The sequence below is a fragment of the Chelonoidis abingdonii genome, chromosome 17 (assembly GCF_003597395.2).
Source record: "Chelonoidis abingdonii isolate Lonesome George chromosome 17, CheloAbing_2.0, whole genome shotgun sequence".
Taxonomy (NCBI): domain Eukaryota; kingdom Metazoa; phylum Chordata; order Testudines; family Testudinidae; genus Chelonoidis; species Chelonoidis abingdonii.
The window spans coordinates 3,336,833-3,360,318 of record NC_133785.1 but is presented as its reverse complement, the minus strand read 5'-3'; the positions used below and the strand labels follow the sequence as shown (position 1 = coordinate 3,360,318).

Genomic DNA, 23,486 nt, shown 5'->3' with positions numbered 1-23,486 from the left:
ACTTACATCAACTAAACTCTCTCTCTGGACCAATGTCACAGATGGCATTTAAGGGTGTATGTTGATTCCTGGGTCTGACTCTAAGGGAGTACGAATTCAATGCTGAGAGTACTAAAAGAAAGTGCAAGTTACTGCAGCTTCCCTTAGATTCAATCAAACTAGCCTCTGAATTTGGTCCTTAGTGTATTCTTACCTAACATGCTGGGGACAACACAACAAAATTAATGTGTAATGAACAGCTCAAAACTTCCATGTTCCCAACAAGAACATCTGAAAGACAAACTAACACAGTGGGAGATTATATTGTGGGTTTATGACTTGAAGAACAAATCCAAACCCTGCTTGATGTTCATAAGTCACTTTATTTCTATTTTACATAGCACTTTGAGCAGAATATGCTGCTTGATGGTGGTGCACAATGTGAAAAAGGTCTCAGCCCCAGTTGCATAGCATAGACTGCTCTTGGATTAAGTTAACTAAAAAGGCTTCTTGTTCCTAAAAATGTCGTAAACTGCTGGTGGTTTCCTGATGTCACTTATATTTGGAGATGCAGTGTAAGTCTTAAAGTGGGTCCAATGTAATCAGGCACAGTATGTATAATTATAGTCTTCTGAGTTCTCATGAAGAATTTCAATAACCTGAGATTCAATCATTGTTTTTGTTGCTAACTTTTGAGTTTCACTTATAGAACCAGATGTAGTATCTTGGATTTCCTCTAGACATGTTTGAGGAAGAAGACTTTTATTTTTAAGTTGAAAATTTAACTGCACTGTTAACCAACTTCAATAAAGTTTTAAACATATTGGACAAGCAATTTTGTTTAAGAAATAAGATAGTTAAAAAATTAATTCTGAAAATACTGCCAACAATTTCATGATATAGACATTTTTAATATTAAAAGTAAATTGTAAATGTGTCTTTATAAACAATATGCATAAAATACATCTACTATACTAAAGCTTTCTCTCTTTTTTAAATGGTATTTCACAGTAATTTCTTAGGTATGTAATGTTTTCCCTCAAAGAAATAGTGCAATTTGAAGAACGTACATTATGTCAGCAGATTAGAATTTTTGTGGTCATTAATACAAGTCTTTGTAGATTTCTTGTAGGAGTGGATGAAGACTCATATCTGTCTCTGTTTTCTTTATTATTTGCAACAGCTGCACATGTTCTGTTACAATCTGTCTGAGGTCTGTCATTTTCTGAAGCAACTTTGCAAACAGCTGTGATGATTCTGGGTGATTCAGCTTTAGCTGGAGCTCCAAAGCTTGCAGCAAATTGTCTTGTATATCTTCAATGGGCTTCACATTCAACAAACCAGGGCGATCTAGGAAAAATAATAGTGGGGGAAGGAACTGGTGAATAAAATATTAACTTTGGTTTGGAGAACACCTCAGCCATTCGCTTTCTCAAAGGTTTCTCCAACACACTATCTAAAAGTTGCACTTTTTGAATGCTGTTTGATGATTTCCTATGTTTTTTTTTAACAGACAGCCTCTTATTAAAGCATTCACAAGGAAAAATAGTCTTAGAAAGGGTATAAGCATCCGTTAGTTACAGATATAGAGGCAGGGCCGACGAGGGTGGGGGGGAGCCGGTACAAATTACTGGGGCCTGGCAGTCCGGAAGGAGGTCCGGGGCCCAGCTTCCCCGGCTTTGTCAGTCTGCCCTTGCTGGGGAGCCCTAAATTTTTTTTTCACCAGGGCCCGAACCCGCTCTCGGTGGCCCTGTATAGATATATGTGTGTAGTACATTGCAATGCATATTCTACACCAGATTCCCTTGTTGAAGGAAGAGTAAGTAGATAAGATACACTTGAAGGACATCAAAGTCTTCACTGGGTAAATCATCAATGGACATCAACATACAGACAACTGGATCTACTAGTGTTTGATACCTCTTTAAAATCTGTAAATGATTCTTCCTATGATGATGAGGGTAATATAAAAATTTGGATGGGTGCTGAAAAAGAAAACTAGTCAAGCCACAAATGTGACTTCAATGGGAAACATGACTGAGGGCCACAGATTTTGGGCCACAGTGTCTTCATAATTCTAACTTGCTGGATTTAAAGATTTTGTGCTTAATTCTTCCCCCAGTCCATACTCCACTGGGCTTTCAGAGAGCTGGTTATGGTTCCCTGGTTCTGCCCCAGCATCAGTTAGAGGGGATCTCAGGAACCTTATGCCAATGGAGGATTCTTGCATCAGTGACACTGCTTCCTGAGGGATTGTGTATGTGTGCGTGTGGGTGGGTGGATGGGTGGGGGGCTGGTGCTGGAGCTGCCTCTACTGGATTCATGATAGCAGAGAGTTCTCTTCCATGAGGGGAATTCTGTTTTAGACATTTACAACCAGAATTCGAACTCTTTCAGCACATGAGCTATGTAAAGGAACCACATGGAACTGGAGAATCTGGCCCTGCTTTTTGTTTCAGGCTTTTAATATTGAGCCCAATTTTCTCTTTTCTCTTCCAATATGCCATGTCTATCTGGGCTCAACTACTTGAATACATGATTTTTTATTTCGTAATAGCATTCCATTGCAGGGCAATGCTGCTGATATGTCTTGTTCTTTAAAAATAGCTTTGCTTAGGTCTCTTATTTCATGTGAAACTATTTGACAGAAAGATTAAATCTTTAATAGCAACATTTGTTCTGTTAACTCCTCCCTCCTCCAACTCCTTTTATTAGGTCATGGTCATTATTACTTAACATGACTCATGGCAATTTATCTAACTTCATGTAATAAAAAATTTGAATCTATGGCCACAGAAGTTAAGGATATGGCCGAACGCTGTTGTAATTGCACTAAATTGTCACATTTGATCATTATTGTCAATGACATGTTACTTCTTAGGTTGCTAATATGTAACCAAGTAAACCAACTTTACACTGGGTATGGCCTACATGTGCCCATGACAAAGCAGAAGTTAATCATTTTACTGCTTAGCCAACAGATTAGTCTCAAAAGTTGATCAATAACAAGCAGTGTATACATCTGGGCACAATGGAGGTATTTTCTTCGATATGGAGACCTGTCCAATGTGAAAAGGAGAGTGGGTATTCTAAATTAACTGCTGATTAGGTACTCTGTAGGATGTGTGTCATAATGGATAAAGCACTAGACTAGGACCCAGGAAACCTTGATTCTATTCCCAGCTTGGTTACTGGCCTATAGAGTAATCTTGGGCAAGTCATGTTACTGCTCTGTGTCAATTTCCCATTTTGTAAAATGGGGAAAATGATGCTTACCTCCTTTATAAAGCACTAAGTGGTATTATTGCCTGGCTGAAGTTGGGGTTGACAGATGAAGTACCTATTCTCCAGTCACCAGATTAACTCAGCATTAGCTTTACAGGAATCTCAGTTCATTTTCACTTTGCTTTTACTATGTTGCCATGTTTTAGGCCTTGTATAGACTGAGGTTTTTAGTCACCAGTGAAACTACAATTGATATGGCTTCCCCCAGTGCAAACCTTTACAGGAGATGCATCACACTCCTATGAAATGCCATTTGTACTGGTGTAATCTGAACCCAGGGTAAGAAGCATAGCATAAACTGTGGTTTACACAGATGTAATGTGTCTACACTAGGGATTTGCAACAAGGCAGCTATAGCTACACCAATGGTTAGAAACGCCAACTGCAGACAAGCCAAGAAACTAATCACAACTTTAACAAGAAACTCAACACCATCATGGATAAAATATCTACAGTTAAGCACTTTTATGAAGAGAGAGGACCTGATTCTCCATCATTTTATCCCTGTGCTTGGGGCAGGAATAAAGGGGTATGTGGGGGGCAATAAAAGTGGCTTTATGCCACATTTATAATCCCCATGTGCTAAGCAAGTCTGGGGCTTGTCCAGCCCCTAGTGTAAACTACAGTAACCTCAGGACTAAGCTAATTTATGTTAGGGCTGACCACGGTCCCCTATAAGCCCTGGGAAGCAGAAAATAGTTGGAGTGCACTGTACTCTGGCTGTGTTTCCTCTTTGCCTCTGGCCTGTTGCTTTGGAAGAGGACTGGGAGCAGGTCAGTGTACAGGCCTTAAACCAGCTCTATGCCAGATGGGGATATTCCCTTTACAGTGCATATAGTCAAAAGGTCATCTTTGCCCCTTTTATTCTACCAGGGTGATCTAAAAGACCTTAGTCCACTGGAAAATCATGCCTGGACATTAGAAAGGGCCAGATTAGTAGTCCTATGGTTACTGCTCTGCAGAACAACCTCAGATTCAGTTACCAAAACTAGTGGCTTGTTATTTTGGTGGTTCTGGATCTGGAGTGGAGAAAGCAATTTTCATCACAATGCAACAATCTCTCCTATATAAGAGCGGTGTTTGATGTATCATTCCAGTTCTTCTCAAATAGAATGTTAGTCTGACGCAGCTGCAGATCAAAATCTGAGCTTTGAAGTTCAGGGGCACTTGGATTTCGGGTTTTGGCTCAAGCTCATTTCTAGCATTTATAAGTATATATTGAACAGAGCAATCACAAAATCATAAAGAGAGGAAATCATTACATAACCTGAAGCAAAAATATTTATTTATGTAGAGGAAAGTCAGGATTTATCAGCATGGGTTTCCTAGAAACTAGCTATTCCTCTTCACTCAGTGTACTACACACCATAGTAATCTTTTCCCAGAAATCATTATACCAAAAATTTTAGTACATTTTTAAAGAATGTCTTCCTTTGTTCCTGATTTTATTATTAACCTGTGCTTGGCTGGCAGAAGTCACTTATATAGACATATACCAGTTTACTGGCAATATAACCAAAAATATCTTGTAGTGTAAATATCTGCGAACAGAAAAACCACCTGCAAATGAACAATACTTTCTTATTGACTTCCTAGAGGATTTTGGAAATATCATCAAGACTTATTTTTAAAATGGCCTACCGGACTTTGGATAAATTATCAAGACTTATTTTCAGACTACCTGGGTACATTGAAGTTGGTACAATACACATTTGCTCATATCAATCCTTCATAAACCTCCCAACTGGATATTTCTAAGCTGTTAATAATTTTGTCTTTTGGATGCTATAGCTTTAAATTTCACTGCTTTGCTGATGAGGAAAACTGAACCAGCTGGATATGACTCAGTGCACAGCAAAATACAGGTCAAACAAGCAGGAAGACCATAGCTTCTATTTCTCTTGGGATTAGCCTCCATTTCCCCTGTGTCTCTCTTGATGCTGGGAATTATCAAGGTATGAATTTTTCAGATGTAAAACCCAAATCAAGGCAAATCATCCCCAGATCTGACTTGCTGGGCCTCTGAAGCAAACCCGAAATGTTAGCATCTAGACTGGGATTTACAAAGAAGCCTAAGTGAATTACGCATTCAAATTCCACTGAAGTTCAATGGCTGACTTCCTTAGGCTCCTTTATAAAACCCAGCCTAATGAAGCACTGGAACTAGGATCAGTGAAGCTGGCAAAGGCCTATTGGGTCACAGAATATCAGGGTTGAAAGGGACCTCAGGAGGTCATTTAGTCTAACCCCCTGCTCAAAGCAGGACCAATCCCCAGACAGATTATTGTCCCAGATCCCTAAATGGCCCTCTCAAGGATTGAGTTTACCACCCTGGCTTTAGCAGGCCAATGCTCAAACCACTGAGCTATCCCCCATCTCCGACCTGTTAGTTTTAAATAACCAGATGCCGAGGAAAGAGAAGTCCTATTGAAGGCAATACAGATTTTGTCTGAGTAATGACTTCAGGATATGAGCCATTATTTTGTATGCTATGCTCTTCTACAAACAGTGGATGACACCATCTCTGTCTCAAGAAGCTTATTTAGACCAGACACAAGACAATACTGTTCAGACCTATGAGACACTTGGGTTGAAGCTGCAAGCATTACCTGCACAGCTTGAAGTTAACCACGCTCACTAGGGTAGAAGAAGATGTGTTTTTTGTGAAGGGATTAGTAGGGGAAGGGAGGTCATTCAGGGCACAAAGAGAGGGAGCTCCAGGCAGAGGTGGCACTGTGGAAGAAGGTACAAGAGTGGGAAATAGATATGGGCTCTTTAGTTGGGAGCTTTGGGAAGAGTATAGATCTGTGAGTCTTAACTAGGGGTACTGGTACCCCATGGGGTATGTAGAGGTCTTCCACTTGGTACATCAACTCATCCAGATATTTGTCTAGTTTTACAACAGGCTACATAAAAAACACTAGGAATGTCAGTACAAACTAAGGCCATGCCTACACATACATGGAATCAATACAACGGTGCCGCTGTAAGAGTTCTTGTGTAGCTGGATATGCCTATGGGAGAGAGCTGTCCTGTCAACATAATAAAACCAGCTCGACGAGTGGTGGTAGTTATGTCAGCTGTAGAGTGTCTCCTGCCGACATAGTGCTGTGCACATTGGTGCTTATGCCACTCAGGCACAGATAGTTAGAGGGGGGGTAGATAGAAACGAGAAGCAACAATATGGGCAGAGACAACACTGACAAGGAAAGTGAGACGAAGCCAGCATATAGATTTGAAGAGAGGATAGACTAAGGGAGAGGCAGATCAGTCCTAGCAACAGCATTTTCATAGACCACAGTAGAGAGAAAGGAGATGAAGGTGGGGGGTAAGGATTAATAGGTGGCAATTGTTAAGGTGAGAGAAGACCAAGATGAGAGAGGGGTGAAACAGGATATTGTCTTTAAGCTTATGTGAGTGGGAGGATGGTGTAACTGTCGATGTTACTGGAGAACAGAGCACATTGAGTCCATTCCCTGCAATCACAGACTGCAGTGCTATGGAGGAGCTATTAAAGGGCTATCATCCTGGCATTCCCTCTAATTTTTCCCACCCATGTGCAGAATGAATTATGTTATGTGCACCAATATGGAGATCACATCATCTCCATATTGGTGCACATAACAAAATTCATATGGTGGGCTGGGGCAGAGGGCTTCGGAGTGTAGAAGGGGGCTCAGGGCTTGGGCAAAGCGTTAGGGTATGGGGGTGTTTGTGAAGCCTCCGGCTGGGGGTGTGGGCTCTGGAGATGGGGCTGGGGATGATGGGCTCAGGGCTGGGGAAGAGGCTTGGGGTGCAGGGGGGTGAGGACTCCAGCTTTGGATGTGGGCTCTGGGGCTGGGGATGAGGGTTTAGAGTGCCATATGGCTCCCTGGGGCTACAGTGGGGAGAAAGGACTCCCCTCCAGCTCTCTCTCCCTGCAGCAGCACCTGGGCTGGGAGGGGAGAGGCGCCTGTACCCCGGCTGTGGCAGGTCAAGGTTTGTGCTGGGAGAAGGGGCTCCCATCCCGCGACCAGGGCTGTGCTGGGTCAGGGCTAGGCACCTGTCCCCTGGCTGTGGCAGGCTGGGGCTGGACTGAGGCTGGGGGACGCTGGCCGCAGCAGGTCTGGGGCTGGGCTTGGTCAGGGCCTGGGGGAGGGGCGCTGGTCCCCCAGCCACAGCAGATTCAGTGCTGGGCTTGGTTGGGGCCGGGGCCGGGGTTTTGGGAGAGCCTTCTCTCCCCGATGCAGCCCTGAGCACCTCTGTGACACTTAATAGGTAGCTATATGACTGCGCAGCTTAGAGGGAACTTAGGTAACCATCAAAATTTTAAAGACCTATTTCTTCATCTATGTTACAAAGGTCATTTCAGGTTATTAAGACTGAAAGTATTTTAAAAGTCTAATTTACTTTTCACCAGTTGTACTTATTGCTAACTACTTGTCTTTTGCCTGGCATGGACAATGGAAGCAAACTAGGCCATTTCACTTTTTGTTCATTATTGGTTAGTTTTGCTTTCCGGTCCCCATTCATTAGCACAGGGTTATTTCATTTGATTTGGAAACACTGCAGGAAAATGTTTAAATCCAAATAAACTGTTTTAAATTATTGAAAAAAAATTAATTAAAATTGTTCTGAGATTTGCAGAACATTTTTTTTCAAAACAACCCCCAAAATTTTGGGTTTAAATTATCTGACTGTATCTGTTTAAAGTGATATTTCACTTTTTCTTAGACAAAAAATAGATTTTACATATTTGAAAGCCTCTTTCAGGCTTGAATGTCCTTAAAGTTAACTATATTTTTTGTTATTCCTCACTTACAAAATGTCCATCTGCATGTCTCTAGGTTTGATGCTAGCACGCAAAATTACATTACATTTTATGTCTATAACAACCATCATTAGTTAAGGTCATTTAGAGTTTAAATACACATTCCGAAATCATAATATGATAAAATACATAAAGAGACATAATGGCTGATTGAACACTTTTTTCTACTGCTATTTCTGCAGAGGAGACAGATATGACTCAGCAGTTTGGGTTTTACTTACCAGTCTGTAACATGCAGTGCACTCCTTAGGTTTTTGGTTCAAAGCCCACAGTAGTTATCTGCAGTTGTTGGTCTGATTAGGAAGTATTTCACTGTTCTAACATGATTACTACAAGGGTAATTTTTGTAATGGTCAGTGCTAAAATCCTTGGTAATATTCAGTGATGAAACCTCAAATTTTTCATATTGTGGTTAAATGATTTAATACATCAGTTAACAAAGAACAGCTACTCTGGGCTCATGAACTGCTCCAAAACATAGAGTAGGAGACCAGAGACAGGCCTGAACCAAAATCCTCAGTCTGAGTGCAGATCTGGATCCAGACTTTGTAGCTAGACCTTTTTACAACAGGTTAGACCAAATTCCCAGAGCCAAACATTCTCCCAAATTTGTGGGCTATTAAGTGGTGGAGTTGGGATCTGGAACCAGACTTACTGCTTGGACTAAGGTTGTCAATTTTGGTTGGACATATTTCTATAGGTTTCATCACGTGATATAATCTTTAATTAAAGATTAATCTTTAATTCCTGGAAACTGTAGGACAATTCTGGAGGTTTGGCAATCCTAGCTTGGAACCATCTATAGCTAGAGGAATGACTATGCAAAAATGACCCAGTAATTTCCCTATTTATTCTGTCTCAGAGACTTCCTTAACAAATTTGCTAAATTTATAAGCAGGAGTAAATTAAGACTAAAGAAGGCTTCCATTCTCCAAAACTTCTAGCATCCCCTTCTCCTGAAACATTTCTTTCCCCCAACCCTCTGACAGACTCCTTGTTCTTTCCTAGCTCAGCAGAATACTTCATCCCAGTTTACCCCCTAGAGACAGGTTCTTGGTGTATGTTCTCTCCCCAGAGTCAGTCAGGGCTTCTGCTCAGACTCACTACAGTGTAGGGATCCACTGTGAACCAAGGAATCTGGATCACAAGGATCCTGCTTTTAATATACCTCTGTTCACAAAACAAAAGGACAATTCTTCTCTAATATTCAGCTCTACAAACTCAGCGTAGGATCTGAGTGTGAAGCTATCTTTTTTTTGGCTGTGCATTATCACCAGTGATGCAGAAGCTGTCATTTTACTGATGATGAATGAGTTTGTATAGACTCCAGATGTACATGCTCTGAACTGCTAAAAGTAAAAGCTTGGTTTGATCAGTAAAGTAAGAGAAATCAAATTGAAGACACATATGGTACAGATATGCTAAGAATGTGCTTTTAAAAAAAGCCATTGTTTTAACTTTATTTGTATTTAATATAGTAGTTTGTAAGCATGGTAAACTCCTCAACATTCATTCTAAAACCACAGGAAAAGCTCAAAAAGATTCTTTTTCTCTACAAATTCTAAAGCAAAGTAAATGTGAAAACTGAGGGCTTGGCCACACTTGCGAGTTACAGAGCAATAAAGGAGCCCTGGGCACCCTAGCTCACTCCCCATCCACACTGGCAAGGCATGTAGAGCGCTCTGTCTCCGCGGCTACAGCGCTGCTGGTACTCTACCTCAGTGAGAGGAATAACGTTTGCTGGACCTTGGCTACAACGCATGGGCATCAGTGTGAACAAGGTGTTGGGTTACTGTGCTCTGATCGGCGTCCGGAAACGTCCCATAATCCCCTTAAGTCAAATGGCCACTCTTGTCATTGTTTTGAACTCCTGTAAGAATGTGGAAATGCCCCTTCAAAGGTCCGTTTCTGACAGCTGGTATGCAAGCCATTAGTGTGGAATGCTGTGTGTGTGAGAGAGAGGCGGGGGGAGGGAGGATCTGCCGCTGTCTGAACTTACAAGACAGCATGCTGACATGCTCTCAGCCCCCCAAAACCCCCTTCTCTCTCCCCCCACATATACACAACACACTTCTTGTCACATTCCACCCCACCCCACCCCATTTGAAAAGCATGTTGCAGTCACTTGCATGCTGGGATAGCTGCCCAAAATGCCCTGCTCCAAATGCCGCTGCAAGTGCAGCAAATGTGGCCATGCTAGTGCGCAAGCAGCTGTCAGTGTGGACAGACTGCAGCGCTTTTCCTACTGCGCTCTCCAAAGGCTGTTTAACTCACAGCACTCTACATCTGCAAGTGTAGCCATGCCTTGAGTTAAGCGTGCATTTTAGTGCTCAGTGTGCTATATTGTTGGGGGGGGTGGGAACTGGGAGAGGGTAAAGTAGGGTGTTGGGTCAATCAGACCCTGATTCAGTAAAACACTCAGCCATGTACTTAATCTTCTTAGCATATGCACAATATGCCTCAAGTGGCACGTGACCAAGATTCATGACTGAATTTGGTCTGCCAATTGGATCATGAGCTTTCCTGGCCAGCGTATTGACGGGGAGTCCGATGTGAACACTGATCCATGCCTCCCATTTACTTAATATTATGGATGGACCCAAGTGTGTACTTTAGTACTTTCCTGAATCAGAGTCTCAGTGTATCAATGTTTTAATTCACTTTCTCTTAATACAATTTCTTAGTTGGGATGCGACATAATAGAATGAGAAATTTAGTATGCTCTAGTCCTTCATATGTAAAAGTATTTCTATCTGTAGGATACACATATAACCCCCCATAAATACATATACATACACACGTAAAAGAGTTCTATTTGGAGAAGTATTTTATAAACTCAAACAACCTGAACAAAGAAAAAGAGTAAGACATAATGGGAATAAACAGCCAATCAAACAAATTTTCATTCTCTCTATATGCAACCAGCGTGAGATCTTGACCAGTGAAGTAAAGGTTCACAGAAATATCATACCACAGCCACTTTCAGCTTTATAGAATTTTAAAGATACCTCAAGCTCTTTACCACGTATTTTAGCAACACTAAAAAATACCAGGAAACCACAGCAGAGAAGTAAATGAGACTCAGAGGAGAATAAGTTCTACACAGTTAACTTTAGCTTAATTAAACAACGATTCACACATATTTGGAGGGGAAAGGCTTAGAATTGCCTTCACCACTGTGCTAGTTTGTAAAATGAGATAATACTTTCTACCAATCCAATCCAAATTAATGTACACAGCTAGAAGTCTTATTCCCCTTAAAAAGAGGACCAGGAACAATAGAAAAAGCCCTTTCTTTCTTCTCTTTGGCCTTTCTCTCACAGAGGTTCCCTTGCAGCCTCCATCAACAAACTTTTGTCTCTTTTCCAGTAATCTTGTCAATTACAAACTTTATAGGAAGGAGGGTATGCTAGTGCGGAGAAAAAGCGTGCTTTCAAATTAATTCAGAAATGGGCACAAAACAGACCACTTTTGGAGCCTAATATTTTCCTTTCAGTCTGCTTGCATTACTTTGATACCTCCTATTAAACAATGAGATTTCTTTCCATTTTGATACAAAAATATTAGTTTTTCAAACATCATTTCCCCATCATAAATGTTTATATGTGGGACTTTTCTCTTTTGATATGGAGCAAGTGGCCTTCCAACTTGAAAGATAATGACTCTCTATGAAACGAGTAGGGCCCTATCAAATTCACAGCCACGAAAAGTGCATCACAGACTGTGAAATCTGGTCTCCCACCATGAAATCTGGTCTTTTGTGTGCTTTTACCCTATTCTATATAGATTTCACAGGGAAGACCAGCGTTTCTCAAATTGGGGGTCCTGACCCAAAAGGGTTTTTGGGGGAGGGTTGCAAGGTTATTTTAGGGGGGCCGTGGTATTTCCATCCTTACTTCTGTGTTGCCTTCAGAGCTGGGTGGCCAGAGAGTGGCGGCTGGTGGCTGAAGAGTGGCAGCTAGCTCTGAACGCAGCACCTCATCAGCAGCAGCACAGAAGTAAGGGCAGCAATACCATACCATTCCACTCTTACTTCTGTGCTGCTTCCTTCAGAGCTGAGCAGCCAGAGAGTGGCGACTGCTGACTGAGAGCCCAGCTCTCCAGGCAGCAGCAGAGAAGCAAGGGTAGCAATACTGTACCATGCCATCCTTACTTCTGTGTTGCTGCTGGAAGTGGCTCTGCCTTTGGATCTGGGCTCCTGGCCAGCAGCCGCTGCTCTCCAGTTGCCCAGCTCAGAAGGTAGTGCCCCCGCCAGGAGCAGGACAGAAGTAAGGGTAGCAGTACTGCAACCCCCCCACCCCTACAATTACCTGGTGGCCTCCCCACAACTCCTTTTTGGGTCAGGACCCTCTACAATTACAACACTGTGAAATTTCAGATTTAAATAGCTGAAGTCATGACGTTTACAATTTTTAAAATCCTAAAACAGTGAAATGTACCAAAATGGACCGTGAATTTGGTAGGGCCCTAATAATGAGCAAATAGTTGCAATCCTTTTACCAGAGAAAAGGTGTCTTAAATCCACCCTTGTTGACAGCCAGTTTAAGGACTGAATGAGTATAAAGCCTGAACTATTCTCACCCCTTAAAGGTAACCCTTCTAGGTCAGTGTTGCAGCACATTGGCAGGACTGCCTGAATATCCAGTGCCATAGATGTTCTGCAGATCAAGATCTCCAGGGGTATCAATATGGCATTATTCACAAGCTTATTTACAGGATTTTTTTTAAAAGAAAGAAAATACTGCATAAAGAAACAGTCATTTTTTCTATGGAACTGCTGAAAATTTTATATAGTCTACATGCTGCTCTCTCTCAGATCTGTTTCAATGGTTTCCTTTGAACACACTGCTCCACTTCTTGGAATGTTTCTCATTTAGTAGTGGTCCAGAGACATCTACACGGCGCACATCACGGGACACCGTTAGTACCAGGTTGAGTAATCGAGAACGCCAGGCAGGGAAAAAAAACCGTTTCCTTCCTTGATGAACCAAGGGACACACCCCACCCATGTACTTATTCACTACATCAATACTGACTTAGACTCTAAATACATTCTATGGGTGGCGTACCCAAGACCAATTATCCACTGATGTTTTAAAAACTCCTGCACCCCAATCTGGGTCTATGCTGGTTATGCACTATATATGTATCTCGTGAACCTTGTAACCAATGCTTCTAATCCCTCATAACCCAAGCCTGACCCCACACGTACAGTACCTTCCCTCTTAACTTGTGTAAATTTGATTTTAAACCTTAACTTTAATAAAATTTTTACTGTTAAATAGCACAACAATTTACACCACCCAGGGTTGCTTGGGTGTCACAGAACAGCAAATACACCTATCATCTTAGAGTTCTTGTTTTTAATGGCCTGCAAGAGGTTGAGGCAACCTTCAGCATTGATTTCACTGGATCTGTGACCATTCACAGCAGCTGAGGATCTGCTTCGAGGAGTATGCGGGGCTAGATGACTGGTGATGACAGGAAGGGAAAAAAACCTTTCTAAAAACATTTTTCTAAATCTCATTTTACCAGAATGCATTTCTCAAAATTACAGTAACTAAAAAAAATGCTCTGATGAAAATTTTACATTGCTAACAATGGGATAAAAAATGTCTCTTTTAAGAAATGGGGATTATTCTGTTGCCCATGATTACCAACTCTGTCTCATCAACATTTTTTTTAGGTAATTAATTTTTTTTTGCCTGAATTAAACATTTTCAGTATTCAGCTCAAGTGGGTGACTGTGGAGGTGCAATTATTTTTAATTTGTTGCCATTATGGTTAATTTGTCGCTTCTCTCTGTCATTTTGATGTGGGGATTTTGCCTTGTAAAATAGGCCATAAATGCTACTGTTTCAGTCTCAAGCAATTCATAAGTTTTAGAGAAACTGTGATAAATTCCAAATGATTTCATTTCACAAGCAGAAATTTTTCCTGTGTAATGTTTCAGCTAGAAATATCTCCAGCTCTTCTTTTCTTTCTTCTTCTCTTTAAACAGTGTAACAAGTACCACTTAAGAAGACAGTGTATTCAACATTACTTCCCTAGGCAGTGACAGAATCACTTATACAGAAGCAAAGCATTTGGCTGGAGTGGTTTTTGTAAGTTTCTGAGAGCAGTCACTAGGTTTTTCCCCCCCTTTCTATGGTATTGCAACATATACCCAAAAGACTTTTTGAGGTGACTTTAACATTACAGTATTCTTTGAGTCAATGGTGTCTTAATAAAGGTGTAGTGGTTTTAGAACTCATAATTTCAGGTGACAGTGGCCTGATTCTTCAATATTTTGGTAGGCTAACTTCCCACTGAAACATCAGCAAGAGCATCCAAAAGAGCAGAGTTTCACTTCCATACTTTGTCGGACCGGTCTGTATTAAATTACCTACTGCAAAGAAGGACCACTGTTCTTCATGTACTCCCACAGAACATATTAATATAAACTACAGCTGGAACACAGATTATAAAAATTAGTTTGTTATATGTACAATTTGACTCTATTGACTAGAGGACATTCCCAAGTAGGAAGAGAGATGTCATTGTCTTAGATAAGGGATGAGCTTTTTCAAAACATCGTCTTCCTTATTTTAAAAGTCTTGAAAGCAGGTTGAAGGATATCTCCTTCAGACATCTGTTTTCACATCATAAAACTATAGGATTTGTATGTACAGTGACTGGATGAGATTCTGAACTAATTAAAACTAATTAATTAAATTCTAAAAGTGGTTCATGAATCTCGGTTTTCAGATTATTCATATAAGAAAAATTATTATTGGTTGATTAATCTGGTTCACAGACATTAACATTTCTTAGTGGGTTATTATCCTCCTGGGATCCAAAACGTAAGATGACTTACCTCATACTTGTTCCATCTAATGCAAAACAAACACCACTGAAATTTAACTGACTCAGTTTTGCAGCTACAGATTATGAGTTCCCTTTTTTCAATTAGAAATGGGAGATCTTTTAAAGGCCTGTTTCTCATCTGTTAACTTTTCTGTAATATCTGAAAACTCAGACTTTATTGGCTCACTTTCTGGAGTGTCTTTTTAAGCTTGTATAATTCCATTCCCCCCGTCCCTCCCCCGCAACCAAAAATATGCTCATATCATATTCTGCTTTATTGAATTAATTCAAAGTCCTCTGGGATCCATTTGTTTGAAAGTCTTGCTCATGCAAAGTTCTTCTGAGAAGAACTGTTACTTGTTTGAAGTGGATTCAGCTAGTCTAATGAACATGTTGTGATATTTTCCCAGAATGCCAGAAAGTAATTTTTCATTAATTTAAATGTGATGTATGGTATATCATACATAACAACAGACTCCAACAAAATGTTTGATTTTTGTAGGTTAGCATATGGTGTTTATGTTTAAAGATAATTCAGTAAAAAAGTACTTTGCTTTGCTATGTTGCAGACCTGAATTCAGAAACATGCACAGGTCTGCCATGACATCTGTGGTGCAGAACTGAGAATAAGCATACAGTCCAGCTGGGCCAAATTCTCATTTGGGTTACAGTTGTACAACACCACTGAAGTCAATGGGGCTGCACCAGCATAGAAGAGCTGACTCTGGCCTACGATGTATGCTTGATGTATCTGGTTTTCTATGGAAAGAGTGCTGCTTTGGACAGCTGCCTGAAAACTGATCCACAGAATACCAGAGATGTGACAGAATTAGAAAAAGGCAGGTGATACCAATTGCTTCTTCTAAAGAAGAGAGAAAATTCACTGTCCTCTTTAGCAGAAAGTTGAAGACATTGCACACACACTGATGCCTTAACTTCTGTACCCATTCTGTCCACAAAGCATAGACATTGCTATCAGCCTAGCAGCATGGAAAAGGTTGAAAAGACCATGAGGGCATGTTTTTTTCTTACTGGTAATAGGCTTTCACTTTCTCGAGTAACTCATTCATTTTTTTTTTCTTTTTAAGGTAAACAAAACCCTATGTGGGTCAATATCATTGACTGAATTCAAATAACCTTACATTCCTGAGAGTCAAATCCTGAGTACTTATCCATTTGAAATTCTTACTGAATCCAAATTATTAATATAAAATTAAGAGGCTGCACAAGCTAATTGTAGGTGTAAAAGAATTCTTATTACATAGGGTGACTTTTAAATGGTTTTGCTGGTAAGATTCCCACCCTTCCTGTTTTAAGTAAGACAGTTCTGATTTAATTATTTTAAGATGAAAAATATTGCTGACTCAGCAGGCATGTCCAGCTCAATCAGTGACAACAGCACATTTGCACTTGCTGTTTGAAGGAATAACTGAAGGAAGGGAAGGAATACCAAGTCAGCAGAGAGTTGATCAAAGGCTACATTTAAGCCATCTGGTCTCGATCTCTTAGTAGTGAACCCTGGTCCTGTTTTCACAGGAGTTAAAAGTAGCAAGTCTATTATATAAAATTGTGCATTAAATAAAGCAGTACTTACCTCCACTGAGTATAATGACAGCTATAAATATTGCCAGGTCACTATCATCTAGTTCCAGTGCATTGAACTTCACAGCAAACTCAAATTTGGGCTCCATAAAGTCACGAAAAGGTTTTCTCAGGCTCTTCAGAAACTCCCGCGTCATGAATCCTTGTCCATTGGATATGAGAACTCCATCTTTATTCATCAGTGAGGCCAGCAATGTATAGATGATCTCATGGACACCATATTTCAGGAGAGTTACTTGGTCATTCAGGTCAAGGTTCACAAAGCCTGGAATGCTTTTGGCAAATTCTGTGATCTCCTGCACTGCCTCCACTGATCGAACCTGACACCGCTGGAAGATGCGAATTGCCACCTCTTTGTTCTGCTCCTGCAGGGGTGTCACATGTTTGCAATTGATCTGATCTTCACCCATCATTAAGGAGTTCATGTCGTAAATAATGAATGGCTAAAAATAAAAGTAAAAATGGGATTGAGTTTCATGTGTCCTTCCTACGTACATTATCCTACTGAAAGGCTATAAAGGCATAAACCATTGTTAAAAACCCATGAAAGTTGACATGGGATGCATAAATACACATCAATATACCTAATAGTTTTGCTTTTGGGTTAAAATTCAGGTTAAATCCACTGAAGCAAACTTTCTTCCAGCATTAAAAATGGTTTGCAGAAAGGCCAAGTAATTCCTACAGATTTCCTACACTTGCTGGGAACCCACTTCCTGGAGTTTTGGGGTTTGGAGAGGGTAATTTTTTAAATAATTCAAGGAAAGCAATTTCTTTTAAAATACAGAACTGATTTTCACTCCTAAAAAGTGTCTATTAATGTTTTTGTCCTCTCTTAGTTTCACAAGTGTTTTACTATAAGAATTCAAAGTTCAGAAAGTTTGTTAATAAAAGAATATTATCTCTTTAACATGTATTTTAATAGTTTATATCCAATAATATATTACCCTTAAATGTTTAATTTGTAGTTATGTTGGTACAATACTTTTTTCTATAGATAGACACAATATGTTCACATTTATATTACTTCATATGCTGTTATGCTTATTTTTAAATACAAGTCCCAGTAAGTGTTACAAATAATTAAAACTGTTTTACCTTGACTGTCTTGTAAATGGCATCTTCTGTTATACTGATATATTAAAGAACTTAAGAGTTTTTTAAACTCATGTAACTTGTTAATGGGAAAAAAAACTCCTTGATGCAAAAAAGTAAACTAGAATAAATCAAATTCAGGTCACAACAAGTCTGCCTGTTAAAAATACCCAACTAGAATACGTCAATTTGAAAACAAATTAGCAAAAGTAATGCCAGCAAAATTCTTTTTCTGTGATCTGGAAACAATCTTTTTCAGAATAAACAGATGTGAGGCCCAATGACAAGAACTGTTAAAAGAAGCAGACAAGTGAATACTATGAATTTATCTTAGGAATCTCTATCTTTGGGGCCAAATTATTTAAATAAAGTACATGCATCATTTACTCAGGATTGTATTAGTTTATTTGGGAAAAACAAACAACACACCCTCCCAAATCATTTGGTAATATTTGTTTTTTCCCCTGATAATTCACTCCGTCTTCCCTCCATTTTCCCACACATAAGTAATTATCTGTTATTCACCTCAACTGAAGTAAGAAACATGGGAGGTATAATTTCTAACATGCCTTTTAACCTTCAAGTATTCAACCCATTGACTTCAATAAGCACTGGATCACGCCCTGTTACTGACTCCCCAAAAAAGTAATTTAAACATGCGCCAACAATTGGATCATGTTCTGCTTCTAAGAAACATACAATTTTAATTGTTTAATTGTGAAATTCGGTGGAAAACCACAGTTGCATTTGAGAGGGGAGAAGGAGATGTGGATAAGGGAGAACTACAATTTGTAAGATATCAGCTATCTTTAGTACCACTTTATTGTGTTGCAGCTGCAGAAATATTTCTTCAAACTGTGACCTATGTATGTAGCTATGAATGTTTGATCCCCTTGTTATTCAAGCAAAATAAAATAATAAATAACCACAAGTTGCTACACGTTTCTATTTGGCATTTACTTTTCTGCCTCAATTCTACATATATCAATGTTTCTGTTTAAGTCTTCAATTTGCCCTTTGGCACCAAACATACAAAACCCATAGGTCAGAGATTCCAAGGCCAAAAGGAACCAGCCTGACCTCTTGTATAACACAGGCCATAGAACTCCCTCGAAATAATTTCCCAAAAGAGCATATCTTTTAGAAAAAAACATCCAATCTGGATTAGAAAATTGCCATTGACTGAGAATCCAATGGTTAAATACCCCTCACTGTTAAAAATTTACAGTTTATTTCCAGTCTGAATTTGTCGAGGTTCAATTTCCAGTATGTTATACTTTTGTCTGCTAGATTGAAGAGCTCATTATTAAAATATTTGTTCCTCATACAGATACTTATAAACTGTAATCAAGTCACCCCATAATCTTTTCTTTGTTAAGCTAAATAGATTGAGCTCCTTGAATCTAACACTATAACGCAGGGATCGGCAACCTTTCAGAAGTGCTGTGCCGAATCTTCATTTATTCACTCTTTAATTTAAGGTTTCGCGTACAAGTAACACAGTTTAACATTTTTAGAAGGTCTCTTTCTATGTCATAATATATCACTAAACTATTGTTGTATGCAAAGTAAATAAGGTTTTTAAAATGTTTAAGAAGCTTCATTTAAAATTAAATTAAAATGCAGAGCCCCCCAGATCTGTGGCCAGGACCCAGGCAGTGTGAGTGCCACTGAAAATCAGCTCGCGTGCCGCCTTCGGCACCCGTGCCATAGGTTACCTACTCCTGTTATAAGGGTTTTCTCACCCTTTAATCATTCCTGTGGCTCTTTTTTGAACCCTCTCCAATTTATTAACATCCTTCTTGAATTGAGGACGCTAGAACTGGACACGGTATTCCAGCAGGGGTTGCATCAGTGTCAAATACAGAGGTAGAATAACCTCTCTACTCCTATGTGAGATTCCCCTGTTTATGCATCCAAGGATTGCATTAGCTATTTTGATCTCAGTGTTACACTGGGAGCTTATGTTGAACTGATTATTCAGTATGCCCCCCTCCTTTAAGTATGGCCTACATCCTTTGTTTCTACATATATGCATTTTACATTTAACTATATTAAAATGCATATTGTCTGGTTGTATCCTGGTTAACAAGCAATCCAGATCACCCTAAAATATACAAAGAATATACAAAAGTCTGGTGGTAAAACCTTTTAATACCTTTGTATTTTACTTGGAACCAGACCTTTAGAAATCAGTCTTGGGAACTGTGCAGTCTTTCTGAGGAATGTATTTGTTATTGTCTTTGACTAGTCTTTTTTGATATTTAAAGTCAGGACAAGAAAATCCTGCTAGTCTTTGACAATGCTTACAAAATGAAGATTTTAACCTCTTTGCAATGCCACTCCTGCAAAATAATTTACATTGCTCTCTGACAAGGACTCAAGGCACCTACCTACAAGACCATCATACCTGTTTGCTTTGTTCTTGGATCTTAGGTTCCTGCTACGAAATAAAAGTAAGATGCCTGAAAATTCTGGGTACAGGTATGTGAATGAGCACACAAAGCATCCCATCTGGTTACATAATTCCTATCATTACTACAACAAATATCTTTATCTTCCAAATGCAACACGTTATTTTCTGTGGGCACTGATTCTTAAAGACTTAACTTTTTGTAGTCTGGCTGCAGAGACTTAAAAGCAATTTCAACAACAGTAGTAGTAGATGGGGTCCCTGCTCACACAATTCACTTGTAAGGGTTTGTCTGCATAAGAACATTGTTTCAATTTAATTAAATCAGTTTAGAAGCCTAGTTAAGCTAAACTGACATGAGGCACTCTTAGGGTACATCCAGACTACCCGCCGGATCAGCAGGCAGTGATCAATCTATCGGGAATCGATATATCGCGTTTCGTCCCTGTCGACTCCGGAACTCCACCAGGGTGAGCGGCAGAAGCGGAGTCGACGGGGGAGCCATGGCTGTCGATCCTGCACTGCGAGGATGGGAGATAAGTTGAAATAAGATATGTCAACTTCAGCTACGCTATTCCCGTAGCTGAAGTTGCATATCTTACATCGAGCCCCTTCCCCCCTAGTGTAGACCAAGCCTTAAAACTGAAACAAAAGTATCCACATAAGAGGGTTGCACCATTTTAATTAAATCAGTTTCTAAACCAATTTAGTTAAATTAGCACAATTTTCTTATGCAGACAAGGCCTAAAATGAAACTGGTTGTGCCATTATGAAAGTGACCATCTGGCAAACCTAGCAACAGGCCGTTTGTTTCAGTCAAAATACAAGACAATGTAAAATACATCACTAATTGTTTGCCTACAGTACTATGACACTATCTTTCAAATTTCAAGATGTGTGAAAGCACATAGGAAAAGGATAGATATGTCTCAAGGCTTATTGCATGTTCTTCCAGTCCTGGCAACAGCAGAACATTTTTCATATTCTACTTTCATTACTAGTGGGTCAGTTCCCAGGGGAGGTTATAGCTCAGTGGTTTGAGCACTAGCCTGCTAAAGTCAGCATTGTGAGCTCAATCCTTGAGGGGCCCATTTAGGGATCTGGGGCAATAATCTGTCTGGGGATTACCCCGCTTTGAGCAGGGGGCTGAGGTCCCTTTCAACCCTCATAGTCTGAGATTCCTAGTTGCTCCTCTAGCACCAAATTTGGGAAAAAGCATAATTTATTATAAGGAGATATACCTATCTCATAGAGCTAGAAGGAACCATGAAAGGTTATTGAGTCCAGTCCCGTCTTCACAGCAGGACAAATCAGTCCCTGACAGATTTTTGCCCCAGATGGCCCCCTCAAGGATTGAACTCACAACTCTGGGTTTAGTAGGCTAATGCTCAAATCACTGAGCTAGCCCTATCATAGAAAACAGCTGTTCCCTGCTCACTGTTCTGCTATGCTGATGATAATACTTCAGTGAGGCTCAGCCCACTCATATTACAGAATGAAAAACAAAAAGAGTTGACAATAGCCAAGAAAAAATGCAATTTAAAGGCTCAAATGAACTCTGTAACCTGAAGCTCATTTTGCCATGGCTGGTGAGCACTGTACATTCCAGAAGAGGACTTGTTACTTAGTAATTTTAGAATCCACATACTACATTAGCATATCCAATCATTTTCAGGCGACGCAGATGCTACTGCAATAAAAAAGGGTATAAATTTAAACTGTGCCCATAGTAAATAGTTTGATGTTCCATAGCACAAAGTCCATTACAGTACAAATAATATAAAAGTTTTAATCATTATTTACTGACTGAGTGAATCCACTCTTCCAGTGGTATGTAAACATGGTCTGAAAAGTGGTAGCAATTATATAGGGGTTTGTCTAGTTATGTATTGTTTTACGGCAGACTCTAGCCTGGTGATTGGTTTATATAGAACCTCATGTGAGTGTATGCTATATACATTGCATAAGCATTGCATCAGCATAACATTCAGGTATTACCAAGTCACTTCCAAAGTCCAGACAGTTATTAATTAACCACCCAACAAAGCATAGCAGTATAGTTCATTCAGCTCTCACACAGCTTTGGAGTATTTCTCAGAATGAAAATTGTGAATGTGCTGTCCTACCACAAATTTGGAACAAATGAAGAAGAGTTCACCCCTAAAAACTCCTGCCCAAACTTTACACTGGGCTCAGAGCATGCTGGGTGTTTAGGTCTCGAACCTACCAATAGTTTTATGTGAATAACATTACGCCAGTGAATATTACTATTGATCTGAGTGTGACTACTCATATACATAAAATTATTTGTGTGCATAAGTGTTTGCAGGATCAGAGCCTCAGTCAATGCTGTTTTGATGTCCAAACAGCATGAACACATTAGATAAAGCAGACAGTTGCTTGGTTTAATATTAACTCTAATTGCATCAGTTTAAGTATGTGAGAATAGCTGGTGCCATTCTTAGTACATAAACCCACACAATTTAGACTCAAACTCTGTTTCATACAATAGCATAAATAAGGTCAGAATCTGGTTTACAGAGTTTAACATGGAAGAATGAGACCAGTTTTAAAAAAAATACATAAAGATTCCTTTTATGAGGCAAGATTTTGGAAAATCAGCAGTATATATTATAAGACAAAAAACAATGTAATTAAGTTTGATTCTGCTCTGATGGCTTGGATGTTAGCTACTACAACCTGGCAGACCGCTCTTGCCCTTGAGTCAGCTAATTAATTCCACCACAATTATCTATTAAATAAGGCTCTCAACATCCTTTATAAATAGGGGGCAATGCAAATTTGCAGCTAGGAAGAGATCTTTGGTCCCCAACATTTTACACTGTTCAATTATGTAGGATTTAAGCAGTCCCTGAAAAATAGTTCCTAGCCCTACTGCTCAGAAAGAAAACCATCTAGTTGTGGACTAGGGTTGCCAATTTTGGTTGGATGTATTCCTGGAGGTTTCATCATATGACATAATCTTTAATTAAAGATCAATCTTTAATTCCTGGAGAGTCGAGGACAATCCTGGAGGTTTGATAACCCTATTGAGGAGCAACGCAGTAGTCTTTGGTGGAGTCTCCAGAGAGATATAAAATAATAGCTCCAATAACTTATTTCTGATCTCAGATACTCTGGTGTGTGAATTAAGAATAACTGCACTGAGTTTAAAACAGAGATAAGAATCTGGGTTTAAGAAGGATCTGAACTGCCCCTTTTTCTCAATGAGGTGTTGACTCTGAAACCTAACTGTTTAAATGCTGATACTGTTAAATGTTTCACTACTGGTTATTTTAGTAGAAAGATCTGGACAACATCCTTATCCATTGTTGATTAATACAGTGGCACATATGGGATGAGAGCAAATGCTATCAGGAAAACTGCTCTACTTCTTAATTTAAAAAGAAATTGCACTGCTACAAGTGGTGGAGTTTCTTAGGTTAGAATTTTCTC

At 39.6% G+C, this 23,486-nt stretch overlaps 1 protein-coding gene across 1 annotated transcript in view; it reads right to left on the bottom strand.

Annotated features, from left to right (window-relative positions):
* Positions 1-365: 365 nt before the first annotated feature.
* The window catches only part of PPARG (peroxisome proliferator activated receptor gamma), a 45,640-nt gene continuing 22,519 nt past the window's right edge, over positions 366-23,486 (bottom strand). Inside the window, exons 5-6 of the mRNA XM_032772564.2 lie at positions 16,515-16,965; positions 366-1,329 (exon numbers count right to left, since the gene is read on the bottom strand). Of these exons, the coding sequence (XP_032628455.1) occupies positions 1,082-1,329; positions 16,515-16,965 (699 nt within the window). The 3' untranslated portion in view covers positions 366-1,081. The remainder of the gene's footprint in view (positions 1,330-16,514; positions 16,966-23,486) is intronic.